The sequence below is a fragment of the Neophocaena asiaeorientalis genome, unplaced genomic scaffold, assembly GCF_003031525.2.
Source record: "Neophocaena asiaeorientalis asiaeorientalis breed wild unplaced genomic scaffold, Neophocaena_asiaeorientalis_V1.1 scaffold89, whole genome shotgun sequence".
NCBI classification, from domain to species: domain Eukaryota; kingdom Metazoa; phylum Chordata; class Mammalia; order Artiodactyla; family Phocoenidae; genus Neophocaena; species Neophocaena asiaeorientalis.
Window position 1 is genome coordinate 4,772,729 of NW_020172592.1, and position 17,654 is coordinate 4,790,382.

The 17,654-nt window shown below is 39.4% G+C and overlaps 1 protein-coding gene across 1 annotated transcript; it reads right to left on the reverse strand.

Annotated features, from left to right (window-relative positions):
- Positions 1-7,180: 7,180 nt before the first annotated feature.
- On the reverse strand, positions 7,181-14,965 carry TOMM7 (translocase of outer mitochondrial membrane 7). Its single transcript, XM_024738498.1, has 3 exons — positions 14,785-14,965; positions 11,161-11,209; positions 7,181-7,416 (listed from the first exon to the last, which is right to left on the reverse strand). The coding sequence occupies exons 1-3, from the start codon at positions 14,885-14,887 to the stop codon at positions 7,401-7,403; spliced, it is 168 nt and encodes a 55-aa protein (XP_024594266.1). The 5' UTR covers positions 14,888-14,965; the 3' UTR covers positions 7,181-7,400.
- Positions 14,966-17,654: the final 2,689 nt, after the last annotated feature.

Genomic DNA, 17,654 nt, shown 5'->3' on the forward strand with positions numbered 1-17,654 from the left:
ATAAGATAATTAAGAGAAGTTGTGGTGAAGTAAAACGAGAAACTATATTAGTTATAAATTACAAATGGAACAAAATATAAAACTGTAAACCAAAATATACCAAAAGATAAAGAAGATGTGGTATATATACATATAAACATACACACACACACACACACACACACACACACACACACACAGGAATACTACTTGGCCATAAAAAAGAATGAAATTTTGCCATGTGCAGCAACATGAATAGACTTGGAGGGCATTATTCTAAGTCGAATAAGTCAGACAGAAAAAGACAAATACTATACGATATCACTTACAGGTGGAATCTAAAAAATACAACAAAATAATGAATATAACAAAAAAGCAGCAGACTCACAGATATAGAGAACAAACTAGGGGTTGCCAGTTGAGGGGAGGGGTAACATAGGGATGGGGGAGTGGGAAGTACAAATTATTGAGTATAAGATAGTCTACAAGGATGTATTGTACAACACAGGGAATATAGCCAATATTTTATAATAACTAAATGCAGTGTAACCTTTAAAATTGTATAAAAAATAATTAATTTTTTAAATTAAAAAATAAAAACTATGTTTTCTAACAAACAAATAAATAAATAAGAATAAAAACATATACCAAAGGAAACCTTAGGAAAATATTTTTTTCCAATCTCAAGACAGAAAAAGACTTTGTTAAGTATGAAATAAAACTCAAAAGGCATTTTTAAAAGTCAATGATTTGATTAATAAAATTCAAAACTTCTGCATGGCAAGGATGGTCATAAGCAAAGTCAAAAGACAAATGAAAACTCAGGGGAAAATATCTACAACTAATATCACAGATAAAATTTCCCTAAAATATAAAGTGCCTATAAATCAATGTGGAAAAGATCAATACTCCAACAGAAAAATGGGCTAAAGGAAACACAAATGGTTATTTAAAATATGAAAAGATGCTTTACCGCACTCATAAGAAAAATGCTAATTTAAAGAACAATACACGATATTTAAAGGACAATACACCATTATCTGTTTGGAAAGACGGAAAATTTGATAACACACAAGGCAGTGAAGCTGGGAGCAAACTGGGGCTTAGTCTTCAGAGACCTACTAGACTCCTAACAGCACACCACTCAACCATTCCTAGGGCATGGCCTTTATCTTCATGGTCCAGAACAGTTGTGATCCAGTTATTTCAGATCCAAGAAACATATCGATACTTCCCTTTTAGCGAGACTTCCCAGAAGTACCACACAACACTTCTGCTTACATCTCAAATATCAAATTATTAGTCATAGAGCCACACCTAACTGCCAAGGAGTCTGGGAGCCTTTTAGCTTGATTGCAATAGGAGCAGCTAAATAGCACAATTTGGGAAACAGAAAATGGATTTTTGATAGGCAACTAACATTTTCTGACATGTCTACTTTTTGCTGACCAAATATTCATACACACTAATTCTCAAGTCTCATCTAGATATTGCATCCAGGTCATAGTTCCGGAATTCTGGGAAATGTGCACCTCCCATTTGGACTGGATGCCTCTCCAGGGTCCAGCAATCTAAGAACTTAAAGACAAGTTAACTGCTCCCAATTTACCCAATATACAAAGGTAAAACAGGAGCAAGATAACCACATTTAACACTGCCATTCAGAAAAGGGGAGAGAGGAAAACCTGCAGTGGTCACTGGTCTATAGCAATACAGATTTACATGGGGCAGAAACAGAGACTTACTTTCCTGGCAGTATCCGGTGCTTTCAGTTCTGCTTTCATGGAAACTCCTGGGCCCTCTAATTTTGCTCTCTAGGAGTTTCTTTCTTGCCCATGGCCTCATCCTCAGTAGGCATTAGGGAACATCAGGGAGCTAGTGACATCTCTTAGCTCACTTACTGTTAGTGGCACAGTTTTCTTCAGGAAAAAAATGTATTTCTCCCTCTCTGTCTCCATGCCCTTTTCCTTACTTCCTCTTCTGGACTGTCCTTGACATAAGAGGAAAGAAAATGCTGCAGTACCTTTTTTTCATCATTCCAGTTATTATTATTTAACTTTTAATATCTTTGCTTCTTACAGGAAAGAGAACATCAACTCAAATTTCCCAGTACAGTTTCTGTCAACCTCAAAAGTTTTTTACATTTAATTCAAAAGCATTTGTTGAACACCTACCATGTATGATGCACTAAGGATCCCAAGTTGGAGATCCTGGTCCCTATCTTGGCATGGTGGTTACAAGGCATAAACAACTGGCAGCACTCATCAAACTGTCTGCTTAAGATCTGCTCATTTTACTTTATATAAAATATACCTCGATAGAAACGTAGGCTATTCAAGATAAAAAAAAATGTTTAGTTTACTGTAGCTGGCATAATAATTTCAAGCAAGTTAAATTTACAATGTGAATTTGACTACTCTATGTGCTATTGTGTATAGAGCCCTGGATACTGGATAAAGTAGTTGGGCCCTCTCTATGGAACTTGAAATGTTAATATTTTGTAGTGTTGCAAACATCCATTATACCATTTCATTCGTTGTATAAATTACTTTTAAATGTGGCATGTATCAGTAATAACATCATATGCTTTTAGTTAGCAGACATGGGTTCAAATCCAAGTTTTCTCTGTGATCTGGGGAAAATGACCCAAGCCTCTGTTTTATCTGTAAAATGGAGATAATGTCCTACTTCACAGCATCGTCGTGGTAACTAAATGAAAAAAGTGCCAAGTCAGGGCAAACATTCCCTTTCCCACATTATCTCCTCCCAACATCTTCTGATGTCATCTTTCAGCCAGGATTCATTTACCAATTATGACTAACACAGAAAAATACTGGCCCTTTACAATGACTCATGTTATAAAAGTTTACAGTTCTCAAAGCATTTCACACTTAACACATATAATCATATAACTCACCCATTCATTCTTATTGAACATCTACTATGTCAGTACCTGTGCTAGCCTCTAAAAATACAGTCCTGTGTTTATGGAGCTTGCATTCTAAAGGTGAGAAAAAATTATTTATATACATATAGAAAACCAGGTGGGTGAAAGTTTTTTGAAGAAAAATAAGACAAGGTTAAAGGAGAGAATGGGCTGAAGAAGACATACAGATGTCCAACAGGCCCCATGAAAAGATACTCAACATCACTAATCATCAGGAAATGCAAATCAAAACTACAATGAGGTATCACCTCACACCAGTCAGAATGGCTATCATCAAAAAGTCTATAAATAATAAATGCTGGAGAGGGTGTGACGAAAAGGGAAGCCTCCTATGCTGCTGATGGGAATGTAAATTGGTGCAGCTACTATGGAGAACAGTACGGAGATTCCTTAAAAAAATAAAACTAGAGCTACCATATGATCCAGCACTCTCACTCCTGAGCATGTATCTGGAAAAGATGAAAACTCTAATTCAAAAAAATACATGCACCCCAATGTTCACAGCAGCACTATTTACATTAGCCAAGACATGGAAGTAACCTAAATGTCCATTGACAGATGAATGGATGAAGCAGATGTGGTATATATATACAATGGAATATTACTCAGCCATAAAAAAGAATGAAATTTTGCCATTTGCAGCAACATGGATGGACCTAGAGATTATCATACTAAGTGAAGTATGTCAGACAGAGAAAGACAACTATCATATGATACCAGTAACATGGGGAGTCTAAAAAGATGATACAAATGAACTTATTTACAAAACAGAAAAAGACTTTAAAAACAAACTTACGGTTGCCAAAGGGGAAAGGTGGTGGGATGAGGGATAAATTAGGAGTTTGGGATTAACAGATACATGCTACTATATATAAAATAAACAAGGACCTACTGTATAGCACAGAGAAACTATATTCAATATCTTGTTATAACCTATAAAGGAAAAGAATTCAAAAAAAATATATATGTATACTGAACCACTTTGCTGTATACCTGAAACTAACACAATATTGTAAATCAACTATACTTCAATTTTAAAAAAATAAAATTAAAAAAGAATGGAGATAAGACTGGTGTAGGGTTTGCTGTTTTACATAAGGATCAGAGAAGCCATCTCTATCAAGATGGCATTTGGGCAGAGAACAGAATAAAGCCATGCATATGGATATCTGGGAAAAAGAGTTCCAGGAGAGAAAACAGCTAACTCAGACTCAAAAGTGAGAACATGCCTGGCCTTTCTGAAGGACAAGAGATCAAAACAGCAAGAGTGCAAGTGAACATGGATGAAGAATCCTAGGTGAGGAAGAGATCAAAGGCACATAAACCAGATTACAGTTCTGTAGGTCATAGAAAGGATTTGGGCATTTACCCTCAGTGAAATAGGAAACCACTGGAAAGTTTTGATTAGGGTGTAAGGAGATCTTGCTTTTAAAAGGATGTGGAAAAGACTTTAATGCATATGGGAAAGCAAGAGGGCTACTGCAAGTCTAGGACAGTATTCTCAAATCTGAGTTGTATCCGCCACATACAGGACTTTCTAAAACAGATTGATCACACAAAAAGAAGTTCACAAATGTTCACAGCACCTTTATTCATAACAGCTAAAAACTGGGAACAACTCAAATGTCCTCTAAGTACATCCATACCATGGACTACTCAGCAATAAAAAGGAATAAACTGGATAAACACACAACCTCAATTGATCTACAGAGAATTACGGTGAGTTAAAAAAGCCAGTCCCAAAAGGTTACTCCCTGTATGATTCCATTTATATAACTTTTTAAAAATTAATTTATTTTTGGCTGTGTTGGGTTTTTTTCTGCTGCGCACCGGCCCTCTCTAGTTGCGTTGAGCGGGGTCCACTCCTCGTTGCGGTGTGCGGGCCTCTCATTGCGGTGGCCTCTCCCGTTGCGGAGCATGGGCCCCAGGCACGCGGACTTCAGCAGTCGTGTCTCCTGGGCTCCAGAGCACAGGCTCAGCAGCTGTGGCACACGGGCCCAGCTTTTCCGTGGCACGCAGGATCCTCCCAGACAAGGGATCGAAACCGCGTCCCCTACATCGGCAGGCGGACTCTCAACCGCTGTGCCACGAGGGAAGCCCTATATAACTTTCTTGAAATGAGAAAATCATAGATGGACAACAGATTACTAGTTGCCAGGGGTTAGGGACAGGGATGGGGTGTGAGGGAGGAAGGTTGGCTATTAAAAGGGCAACCTGAGGGATCCTTGAGGTGATGGAAAAGTTCTGACTGTATCAAGGTCAATATCCTGATATTGTATACAGACTTACAAGATGTTACCATTGGAGGAGACTAGGTAAAGTTTACAGGGATCTTTCTGTATGGGTTCTTACACTGCATTCAACTCTACAACTAACTCAAAACAACTAGTTTAATTCGAAACAATGGTTGAAGTAATTAAATCACACACACAGACCATTGGGGCTCATCCCCAGTTTCTGATTCAAGAAGACCTCAACACATGCATTGTTAACAAGCTTCTAGGTGATGCTAGTCTGGGATCAGCTATGACAGCCACTGGTTTAGTGAATAACACATTGGGGCAAATATTATTCCTATTTTGTGGAAGAAACTCAAGTCTATAGAGTAAGTGACTTCTTTACCAAGGGTAGTAGGAACTAAGCGGCAGGGCCAGGATTCAAATCAGGTCCTATCAGCTCAGTGTTTGCCTAAGCAAAATCAAGGTCAGAAATAATCTTATTTGTAAGGACTCTCTAGTACCTAGCACAGAACAGAGACCAATGCTTGCTAAACTGGATTGCACTGCCCTGAAATCTAAAATTCAATACAACGTAGGAGCTTAGTTATAAACATTTCACAAACCTTCAGAGATACAGACATTAAAATGGTACTAGTCTCAGCTCTTATCCTATGCCTTGAACAAATGCTTAAACTCTGTTCCTCAGCTTCCTCAGATGTGAGAAAAAGGAACTGCTCCCTTTCCACTTAATTCTAGATTTCTTCCTTTAAAATGTTCTGGGGTTTTATAAACAGCTACAAGTTAGCTCCTGAAAGAAAAAAAAAGTTACATTTCCTATCCATGTTAGTATTTTATCAAAGCGGACACTTGCCATAGCTCTATTTCAATTTCTGGAAACCCTAAATAAAGAAAAATGTGCACCAAAATACTAACTAAACAAAAATTCACTGACAACACGTTTAGGAGAAAGGATGAGGGCGTGGGGGAAAAGGCCACAACCTTAAAACAGTTCTACGGGGATTTAAAAGCTGCTCAGAGCTTTTAGCAAAATCATACCTGTACCAATTCACGGAAATGTTAAAGCAATTACATTAAGTGCATACCAAAAATGGTTTCCCTGCAGTTAGCTCTCCAGAATTCCACTTTAAAACCCCCTTATGCAATAAGCCTCCACAATAGTCTTGTCTCCTTGTCTCCTAAGCAAAGGTAACAAAACTTGAGGAAATAGTCTTAAATAGCTAGGACGGTTTTACATTAGAAATAAGGTATTTCTGGAATGATAGCTCCAGTTACCGGAGATTACATTCATGATCATTCTCTAACACTGGATGTTAGAAACATTCAATCCAATGGGCACCTCCCAAACCGTGTCATACCTTGTTTCAGGCCTACCTTCCTATAATTAATTACAATTCCCAAAACTAACTAAATAGATCTATTTTGTTAGAATTACAAAAAAAACTAAGTTTAAAGAGGGGGGGGGGCCTTCAAATACTGATAAAGGTCCCAGGAAACCAGGATGCGGAACTGAAAACTAGTTCCATTAAATGCCTTTTCTTCTATCAGAAAATAGGTAGGGTTACTATTCTGTGTAGCTCACTATGGGCTCTTGCCCAGCCACCTCTAGCTTCCTAACAGTACTGAGGGAAATCTTAGACTCACGTTTAACTCACAAATCATACACACAACTCGCCAATGCCACGCCCATTCCCTACCAACACAGCCAAAGAACTCTATTTCTTTTAATGAGAATGTTACTCCAGTGCAGTACAGGAAGTAAGGACTCAGTTTGTCACAGAGAGCTGTCTCTACTTTTACTACTTCAGAACATCTCAGAAGGAGTTATTAATTCACTGCAAAGGGAAACTGGAATCCATTTGTTAAGTGAATGGACAGGAATTAACTTGGAAATTTTCTTATTTTTTTAAAGTAGCATCTAGGCACATACATAGATTCCCTGTTTTGAAAAAGTACCAAAAGGCTAAATTTTTACCTAACAGTCCTATCATGTTCAATTCAAGAAGGACTCAAGGCATAACATTGTTAAAAAAAACATTTATTTTAATACAGTCTATCATAAATAAGTCAGTAGAGGTTCCACTCTGCCACAGACGCATCTGAGAAGTAAGAGCCCTGTGCCATCCAACTGGTGAACGTCTGAACGATGTCCCATCTCTTATCCCAGCCAGAGTGCACACCTTCCATGTTGTTCCTCTGCATTGATTGCTTCCAAAACCAGATGACCAAATAGTCCTTTATCCCCAAAGTAAGCTAAAATGTTTGTGAAGAGGAAAAATAAATTAAACCCCAAAGTAAAAACTTCTTAAACATAGCTTAAGAATTAGAAGATTTTATACATTTATGTTTGTGTTTACTCATCTATCAAATTCAGTTAGCAGAAGGATCAATCTCATTGGGCAAAAAAAAAACAAACATAGAGACCTATTTAAAGAAACATAGTTTTATTACTTTTTATTGTAGTTACCTATTATAAACAAAAAGGAAAACATAAATTGAGGTCAACCAAAATATTGATATGAAGGACTGATGAACCCAGAAAATAAAGCTGTATCATTATTAGATCCAGGAAAGAGACAAGAAAGAGGTGTTTTACTTCTAAGTCCTGTTGATTAAAAATGTAGTTTCTAGTAGTATGTCAACTTAAATAAAATTGCATTACAAAATGACAATCTGAGCATTGTTAATTTTTAGAAATTATTTTCCCTCTGCATATAAAACAAACCAACATGCATCTATTCCCAGTTTTCAAAAGTGTATTAAAATCTCACAATAAACCCCAAGTATTTTTGCATACAGTTAAGCTATGAAAACAAATTATTCATTTATCGAAGTCTCTTCCTCACTGGTAATGAGCATCTAATAAGATAAAGAGAAAAGAAAATCTTCCTTGGCTTTATAAAGATAATGGGAACAATCATTCTCTCAGTTACTTAGTATTCATATATTTTGCCTAAATAATGTTTTACTAAGATATTGTCCCTTATTCATTAAATTCTGCATTTTAAATAAGGCATTCATATCAACCAACCACGTACAATGCACCATCCTGAGTGAAAGAGGAGGACACTAAGACAAATGGGGACCTAATCCCAAGGAATCTAACAACTTAACAAGGGAAACAGACCAGTAAATCATGAACCATATTATCTCTACAAGTGTGATATATATAAATTTAGATATAAACAATAAACTTTATATTGCTAAATAAGTTTTATATTAATAAAACATTTACATTACTGAAAAGCCTGGCAGATACAAGTCTATTCCTTTCAGGGTACAGACCAGGTAACCCAGGAAGACCACTTAGTCAAGTCTCTCCAGTGCAAGCAGCACAGTATATGAAATTCTGTAACAGGATAACTCTTAACAGCATTCCTCAATCCCTTCCTAAATCACAAATATCCCTGGAAAGAAATCAGAAAATGTCCCTAATGACAGAAAAGAATGATCATCAGCACCAGCAATGACAAGAGCACTGAGATGACAGTAAGGTGAAGAAACAAAAAGCAGGGGGGTGGCTGCTTCATCCAGTCTGCAACTTTCAAGGGTCAACTCTTGGTGGGATAACTGAAGCCAGTACAACAAAAGGGTACATCTAGCACCACCTCTGGATCCTGGATCACCTGGGGCTCAAAAAACACTATTTCTCAGGATGCAGGTCTAGTCTAAAAACTGTACAGGAGGAAATGCTGTATCAGTTCCTGTTCCAAGACCACCAAGAGGTTAGGATCATTTAATTAAGTTAATTCAACATTTAAAAAGTGTTGCCAAAGTAGTTGGCAGCTACTTTAGGTACTTGCAGGACAACATAGAATGCAAATAAGCAACAAGCATAATACAAAGCAAAGAATGACAGACACAAAAGAATACTATAGGAACACAAAAAATGGTGCAATTTCAGTTAGGAGAAGGGGGAAAAGATTTAGGGAAGAGGTGACATTTGAGATTGGGCTTTTCTAGACAAGTGAAAACTGAATGGAAGAAGCATTCCAGGCTGAGGGAGAATAAGCATACAAAGGCATGAAAAAATACAGTTTATTCTGGGATTAGCATGCAGTGTCATGTAGCTAGAGCATAGTTCTCACAGGAGAAAAAAGTGGGGTAAATGAGGTGACATCGAAAAGATTAAAAATTATTATTAACAGTTTACTGCTCAAACATTACTTGTCAAGCACCGTTAATACTTTACACACAATATTCTTATTCAATCCTCATCGCAATCTTATAAAGTAGATAGTATGCCCAACTTATAAAAGAGAAAACTTATCTTAAAAAGGTTAATGGCCTCTTGGGAAGAAGTATTTGATGGTAACTTTCAGGGCTTGGAAAATGTTCACACAGCTTGACCAGGTAGTTCCATCTCTGATAATGTTTCCTAAGGTACTGTTTCCCTAAGGAAATAACTGGTCTGAGGTCTATCGGCTACTCAGTAGCAGATACATTACCTGAAACCCCATTTCACAAAAAAGAAAACTGATAGTTCAAAGAGTAAAGGCCAAAAAAAGGAGCTTGGTGGGGACCTTTGAAAGCAGTTTTAAGAAGCTCTACCATAAAAGGTTAAAGAAAGAGAAAAGTGAAGAAAGGAAGCAGTGAGTGAAGACCATTTACTGAAGAACTGTATCAGGGAAAAGAGAGTAACAGCACAAATGGACACAAAGAGGGCACACATGGCAATAACCCTTAAGAAGGAAAAACCCTTGCTTTGAGAAAGGAGAGACCGGCAAGTCAGAGAAGATGGAGGAAATTCATATCAGATGGCACTGTGCTAAGTAACAGGTCATATTACCTAGGGAGGCCACATGACCCAGTGGAAAGTGCGTAAGCCTTGGAGACAGACATACTCTACCACCTACTGACTGTGTGACCGGCTCTGAAGGACTGAAGTGACAATTAGAGATACTGCACATAAAGCACTTAAAACAGTGGCTGACACACTGTAAATGACTGTTAGTAACATGACTATTATTATTTCTGCTCATTCTAGAAAAGAGTGGCTTAGATTAGAAGTCTGAAGAAGCTGAAGACCTAGAATAGCCAGTGAAAAGTCTGCTAGGACAATCAATAAATGTCTTAAGACAGAGGGTAAAGCTGAAATCCCACAGCACCTGTGCAGGGGTCCTAGTCATCGAAGTGCCAGTCCTTTCTACAGAGCAATCCTGCCTGTTCCAGATTCTGCCTTCACACATACACATATACACACACACACGCATACATATGGATTTCACAAGTATATACATACACACACACATACGTCTGAGTATATGAATATATATACTCCGTATATCTGTGTGTGTTGTGTGTGTGGAAGTTTTCACAAGTGCTTATCCAACAACTACAAGGTTGTTTCAGAGAAAGGAATTTGACAATGCATTTTCAGAGTCACAAATGTTCATACACTTTGATAAGGAAATAAATCAAAACCTATGCACGTAAAAATGTTTGTTATATTGTTATTTGAAATACTAAAAAACTGAAAAACCTAAGTGATCAACAACTAGAAAATATATGGGCTATCAACTCTAACATTGGGTGAAAAAAGCAAAATTCTCTGTACTCTTGTTAGAATGACATAAAAGGCCGTATTTATCTGAATAAGGATAAGACAGGAATACAGGTATTAAAAACAGTTCAGCTTTTAAAGTGGTAGGATAAGTTAGTTCTTTTCCTTTTAAAATATGCTTCATTATGGTTATAACACCAACGCAGTATATACCGGGCTAGCCAAAAAGTTCATCTGGCTTTATCCATTCTTACAAAAAACTCGAACGAACTTTTTGGCCAACCCAATAAAAATTAGGAAGGGGAGAGAAAGCAGTTATCTGATAACATAAGTTAGACTGGTCTGCAAACTGCTGCAGTTTTCCAACAGCCCAAAACTACACCTGACTGATAAAGCTCTGCTACAATACGTACCACTATTTCTCTTTTGCTTGCCATGACTTAATACTAATGTATGAATATTTGCCCTGCAATGCTTATTTGTAAGAGCAGTACCTCAAAACAGTTGGTTCAGGCATTCCAGGATCTGCACCCCTCTTAAATCCTGAGGGAGATGGGGAGGGAAGAAAGAGAAAGAGAATAAAAACTAATTAAAACCCTAGCAGACAAAAAATTTACAATCAAGACTTTTTCTTTTTAAATCAATCTAGGGTAGCTAGAATGATATCCAGATCTACCAGAATTACCTAGATTTACCTGCGCAACAGAACAGTCTTGAATTTTCACTAGAGTATGTGATTATGTGCAGAACTAATCAGTAGGGAAGACAAACTACCTTATTCCTATAATACACACAATTAGCACAGCAACCCTTAGCACACACTCTTTCATTATTAGTCATTACCCACAAAAAAGATATCACAACAACCAAATCACAGTGGATGAACTACAAAGAGCACAGGGATTTTTTTTAAACTATACTTTTTTAAAGAAACAATTGAAGATATCTTATTTTATCCCCTATGAACCACTCTTTTCATAAAGCAGCCAAAGATTGGTGATAGAAAGAGGGGGAAAAAATTTCAAGTTATTTTTAATTAAATCAACACTCATTACAATTATGATTAAATAAAACTTTTACCTTTTAAAATATATCAATTAACTAGACAACATATATACTAATTTGCTGAAATAACTGATTAAAATTAGACTTGGCATTAAGAACTGTGGAGTATGAAATTTTACCCCATTTTCAAGACAACAAACTGGCCCACCAGTTTCACAGATGCTGGTAGAAGATACAAGATTCCAAGTCAGAAACGACAGGATTTCCCTGGTGGCGCAGTGGTTAGGAATCTGCCTGCCAACGCAGGGGACACGGTTTCGATCCCTGGTCCTGTAAGATGCGACATGCCGCGGAGCAACTAAGCCCGTGAGCCACAACAAGAGAAGCCACGGCAATGAGAAGCCTGCGCACCGCAACAAAGAGTGTAGCCCCCGCTTCCCACAACTAGAGAAAGCCCGCACGCAGCAACGAAGACTCAACACAGCCAAAAGTAAGTAAATAAAATTTTTTTTAAAAAATGTTAAGGGAGAAAGTTTAGTTATTAAGAAAAAAAAGAGGAAAGAAACAAGGACACTTCATTACTCCCAGCAACAGCTACAGTCAGAGTATTACCATTTAGGAGATGAACCCTGAGATTGGGGAACCAGAATCTTTCATAATGGGCAGTGAGCATGTCTCCCCTTTGCCCTGGAACTATTTTCCAAGGCTGTTCACCCTACCAACATCCTTAAAGATATGGAACAAAGGGTGGTCACTGCCTCTGCTCACCAGATTTGTAGAAATTCAAGATACTATGGAGAATTGTCTTCCAACAGGTAATTCATTAAAATCCTTTTGTTGGTAACTGTCCAAACACATTCTTTATCATCATGTCACTATCTGTCCGATTTTATAGCACTATATTCCCACTATACTCCCTGAAGCCCTAAAAGGTATGTTTGAACCTAAATTACACAAGAAATTCAACCTGCAGTTGCAGCTTTTAGTGAGAGCTAAGGTGGAGAAGTAAAGCATGGGAAGTAGGTTAGACATGAAATTAAGTTTAGATACAGTATAAGGAAAAAGACAATGATTAACAAGGAAGAAGCACAAAAAGATAGCCTTAACATCAATCTCCACCTGAGTTGGACACTAGGGTACCAAAAATCACCATAATGGTAGTCCTAGTAAAGAGAATATAGCTGGTGTGCACAGAAAAGAAAATGAGGTGGAAAAGGAAAGCATTACCTACTCTTCCGACCAAAACCCCTGATACACAGATTGTAACAACCAGCTACACAGATGTCACAACAAGCTACAGCTTTCTGGCAGTAGAAAAGCAATTTCAAAAAGGGGAGGAGGGAAAGGTACACGAAGACTTACAGAGCAACAAAGAAACCACAGGGACAAAGAAAGCAAGAGCAGACTAAAACCGAACCCGATATACACAATGGAAAAAGGAGATGGCACAAAGACGGGGAAGCATCAAAGCCCCCATACCTTCCTTAGCTAAAAGAAGAGTTCCTCCCAGTGCTTGACTAGCCAAACTGGGCCGTTCTACCATTAAGTGAAAGCTGAGGTGGGGATGAGTCTGGAAGAAAGAGGGGAATAACAGCCTGTAAGAGCAGGGTGTCCCAATTACTTGCCCTAACCTTTGATACCTATACAAAGTCACTAAAATCTGGCAAAGTAATGCTTCTTTTAAAAATGCGTTCAAAATCAGGGAGGGACTCCCCCGGCAGTCCGCTGGTAAAGAATCCACCCTACAATGCAGAGGACGCGGATTCAATCCCTGGTCAGGGAACTAAGATCCCACATGCCACAGGGCAACTAAGCCCGAGTGCCACAACTACTGAGCTGGCTGGCCTCAAATTACAGAGCCCACACACTCTGGAACCCACGCGCCTACAGAGCCCATGTGCCCTGGGAGCCTGCGCACCACAACTAGAGAAGAGAAAACCTGCACGCCACTACTAGAGAGAAGCCTGCGCACCGCAACAAAAGATCCCACAGGCCGCAACTATGACCCAACGCAGCCAAAAATAAATTAAATAAATAAATAATAAATCTTTTTTAAAAAAAGATTTATTAAAACTCTCCAATTGGAGAATATTAGAAAAAATATTTTAGAAATAAGGGCGGAAAAGGATCTGTTTAAGTCCTGCATACTGAAGTATCTCCAAGTTATCAGTTGCCTTGCAACTCATGGGGAAATGGGAGCCAAAGCTACCTAGAGAATGTCCAGCACAGTCAAACACTCTGTCAAGACTGAGTGAATGTACTTTATCTTACACCAAAAAAAAAAAAAGGCAAGAAAAACAAGAAGCAGCACCTAGTTAAAATCACAGGATTCTGAAATATGAACCTGGGTTTTAGAAGATATCAAACTGACAGAGCTGAGACTCTTTCCTTTCCACAATACTGCCTGAATAGGGCAGATTAAAATTAAAAGACTATCCAAGGCTAGAAACAGGATAAATTACCAATGTGCAGCCCTAGGTGAAAATATTTGCCTGAGCACTTACAAATCTTTGCACTACAGCATAGTGGTGAAGAGTATGGGCCTTGATGCCCCAATGCTTGAGTTCATAACTCCCCCACGTGACAGCTGTGTGGCCTTCAGCAAGGAACAGAACTTTTCTACGCCTCGGTTTCCTCACCAGTAAACCTGTTACTCCTGGTGAGAACGCAGAGGCAACCAACAACTATTGTCTTAATCATGCCTCAAAGCAATGGCATACCCACGAGGTTCACCGGTCTCTTTCCACTTAGGCCCACCTGGAAAGGTGAGGATTAACGCCCTGAAAACCTACCTAGTGCCAAAGAGTGAATTCGTCGTTTTCACATACGTCAGGTCGTCCTAACTCTGTCAGAAAAGTAGGTCACCTCTAGTTTACAGATGTAAAAACAGGACGGGAGACATTACGTGACATGTTAAAGACCCCCCCCACGAAAAAAAAAAAGTAAAGGGCAGAACAAGAACTCGAACTCAGACCGACCCCACTCGACAAGACAGCCTCAAACGGCACGCGCGGCGTGGTCGCGTTTCTCTCTCCCGCCCCAAACCAAAAATGGAGTCTCGGCCTCCGCACCCGCTTCCCTCCCGACTCCTCCCAGATTCTTCTCATACTGACCCAGGTAAATCACGAGAGGAATAAAGCCCCAACGGATGGCAAACTGGCCTCCCTTGAAAAGCTGCTGCAGCCTCTGCTTGGCCTCTTTGCTCAGCTTCACCATGGCGACGGCCCGGGCAACACACTTAGGGAAACTACAGCAACCGCAGCAACCGCGTCAGGAATCCGAAAAAGAAAGGAGACGCGCATGCGCCACACACACAGCCTTTACGGCAGGAGACGTGAACGTCGCCAGCGGAGGTCGTAATTCGTCACCTTTCCACCTGCCTCTCCGCGGCCCCGCCTGTGGAAGGCGCAGGCGTGGTTCATTCTCCTCGTTCAAAGGCCCAAGTTCGCTTTCGTCTATTTAGGAATCGCCCAGTTTCGCTGATTGCGGGATTCCTGCGGGCACTGGTCTTGGGATTCCTTCTGCCCGGAACGCCCTCTCTCTGCCCACAGTCTTACCCATTTTTTAAAGTGTATCTCCAAGTGTTCCTTACCTAACATAGAAGGAACATTAAATTCAAAAGGACCGGGTTTTAGTCCCAACTCAGTTATTCTGACTCGCCGTTTAATCTTGGCCAAGTTATTTAACTTATCTCTGTATCAGTTTGCTTCTTCAAGCTGAAGGTTGAACTGCAAGGAAGGTTACAAACCGACGCCCAACAGAGCCCCTATCCATGTTTTCTTTGACTCCCAGGGTGTTTGTTTTTTTTATTTATTTAGTTTTTACATTTTAAATTACTTGCCATTTTAAAGTTTGGGAAAGTTCCCATGCAAATCTGGACTTTTTCAGAGAAGTTGGCAAATCTCATTGCCCTCGTTGGTTTAGAATTGCAGTGGTTCTCACCCCTGGCTGCACAATAGAATCAGTGAGGCGTTGTAAAGGCTTACTCCTTGCTGGACCTACTGCTGCTGGGTACCAACTCCTACAAATTATCATTAGTTTGGGGGTGGGGCCTGGGCTTTGGTTTACCATTGAAGTTCCCAACTTCTGATTCAGTAACTGCCTGGCCGCAGTTGGTGTTTGAGTTTTTGACCCCAGGTCGAGACGGGCCCAGCCGCTCCGCGGCATGCGGGATCCTCCCGGACCGGGGCACGAACCCACGTCCCCTGCATCGGCAGGCGGGCTCCCAACCACTGCGCCACCAGGGAAGCCCCCGAGGACTTCTTGATTTCTAAGGCTGTAAGAGATTTCTAAGGCTTTGACCTTGATGCCTTTCCTGGTTCACCCTCAAGATACATCATATTTTCTTTTAAATTCTTTTTTTTTTTTTTAGTTTATTTGAGCAAAAATTTGTTTAAATCGAGCAGTTCCAAACCAGAAGTGCTCCGTCTTTTAAATTCTTAAGGTGCCCAATGGCACATAAAAATTTCCCCTAGCTTTCTGGATATTCCTGTGCTTAGCTCATCATCATGATAATAACAACCTGTCTACTCTGCCTGTGTTAAGTGTTTCAATACAAAAGTTACTGTATATGTAACACTTGTGGAATTGTTGAATGAATGTCATCAGGAACTAACAGCCTTGGTTAATTATGCTACTTAATCAGCCACAGAACAGGTATCTAAAATGCTTATTTGTAAATTTATGATTAGAGATATTCTTGGCAAAAGAACTGACATTCTCCTTCCAAGAGGGCAACTACACTCAGACAACCAATTAGAAACAAGTAATACTTACTGGGTGCTTACTATATGCATGCACTGTGCTTGCTCACATGCCTTAACTCGTTGAATCCTCTCAACTCTGTGAGATGGGGACTGTATTAACAATCTCATTTTGAGAAAACTGAGGCACAGGGAAGTGAAGTAAATTTGTCCAAGTTCATAGAATTGGTAAGTGGTGGAAGTAGTGTCTAAACCCAGACGCTTTTACTCCAGAGCTTGAATGTTAACCATGACACTAGACTGCGTGATAGAAGAGAAGTAAACACAGGACCAGAAGAAAAGAAATTGTATATTCTCAAAAATATTTTCCTCATGCTGTGATAGATAAAAGAATTCTTTCCATTGTACTGAAGCAACACATACGACTAGACCAAATGCTGGCCAGTGACCCAAAGGGATGCTGACTGGCTGAACCAACCAGACTCTCCCTAAATGAGTTTTGAACTCAAGATAGAAATAACAATTTGACCAAAGCTGGTAAGATAGAGAGAATAGAAGACATGAAGCGGCAGAAAGTACAAGTAGGCAGAAACAGTGAAGTCGAGAATATTGAGTTATAATGATATTAAAGCCCTCAGGTAAAGAATAACATGCTTTCTGAGGCTTTTTGTTTTGTTTTGTTTTTGTTTGTTTGTTTTTTGGCCTTGCCGTGGGGCTTCTGGGATCTTAGTTCCCCGATCAGGGATCAAACCCATGCCCCCCGCAGTGGAAGCGAGAAGTCCTAACCACTGAACCACCAGGGAAGTCACACATGCTTTCTGGTGACAGCGCAATAAGATAGTCCCACCTGGGGTTTGCTGTAGGCTGAACAGCCTTCCATTCCCCAGCCTTATTCCAGAGTTGGTAAGCCTGGCCTTGCCATGGTTCCTGTTCTGTAACGTAGAAGAAAGTGGAACTAATCAATTACATTATAACCCCCATGGTCTCAGCTAATTATAAAATAACAGAAGAGAAGTGAAGGCATGAAGGTGAAAAACTCAGGGGAAAAAATCAACTGTCAGGATTTCACCAGCAACATCCAGAGAAAAGATAATACTAACTCTGTCTTCTTAGGGAAAAAACCTCTAGAGAGGGTTAGATGGTTGAACGCTTTAAGTTGCTAAGAGGAAAGAAACCTACAGAAATATGGGTGATAGACATTTCTGACAGCACAGCCAGGCTTCACAGTAAAACAGGAACCACTCCTTTAAATGTCTATTTCCACATCTGTAAAATGGAAA

Bases quoted from the DNA above. Each gene is read 5' to 3' on its own strand.
- TOMM7 (XM_024738498.1), bottom strand. From the start codon at position 14,887: ATGGTGAAGCTGAGCAAAGAGGCCAAGCAGAGGCTGCAGCAGCTTTTC. The intron at 11,210-14,784 runs GTCAGTATGAGA...CATCTCCCTCAG, and splicing joins TCCTCTCGTGATTTACCTGG to GATTTAAGAGGGGTGCAGAT.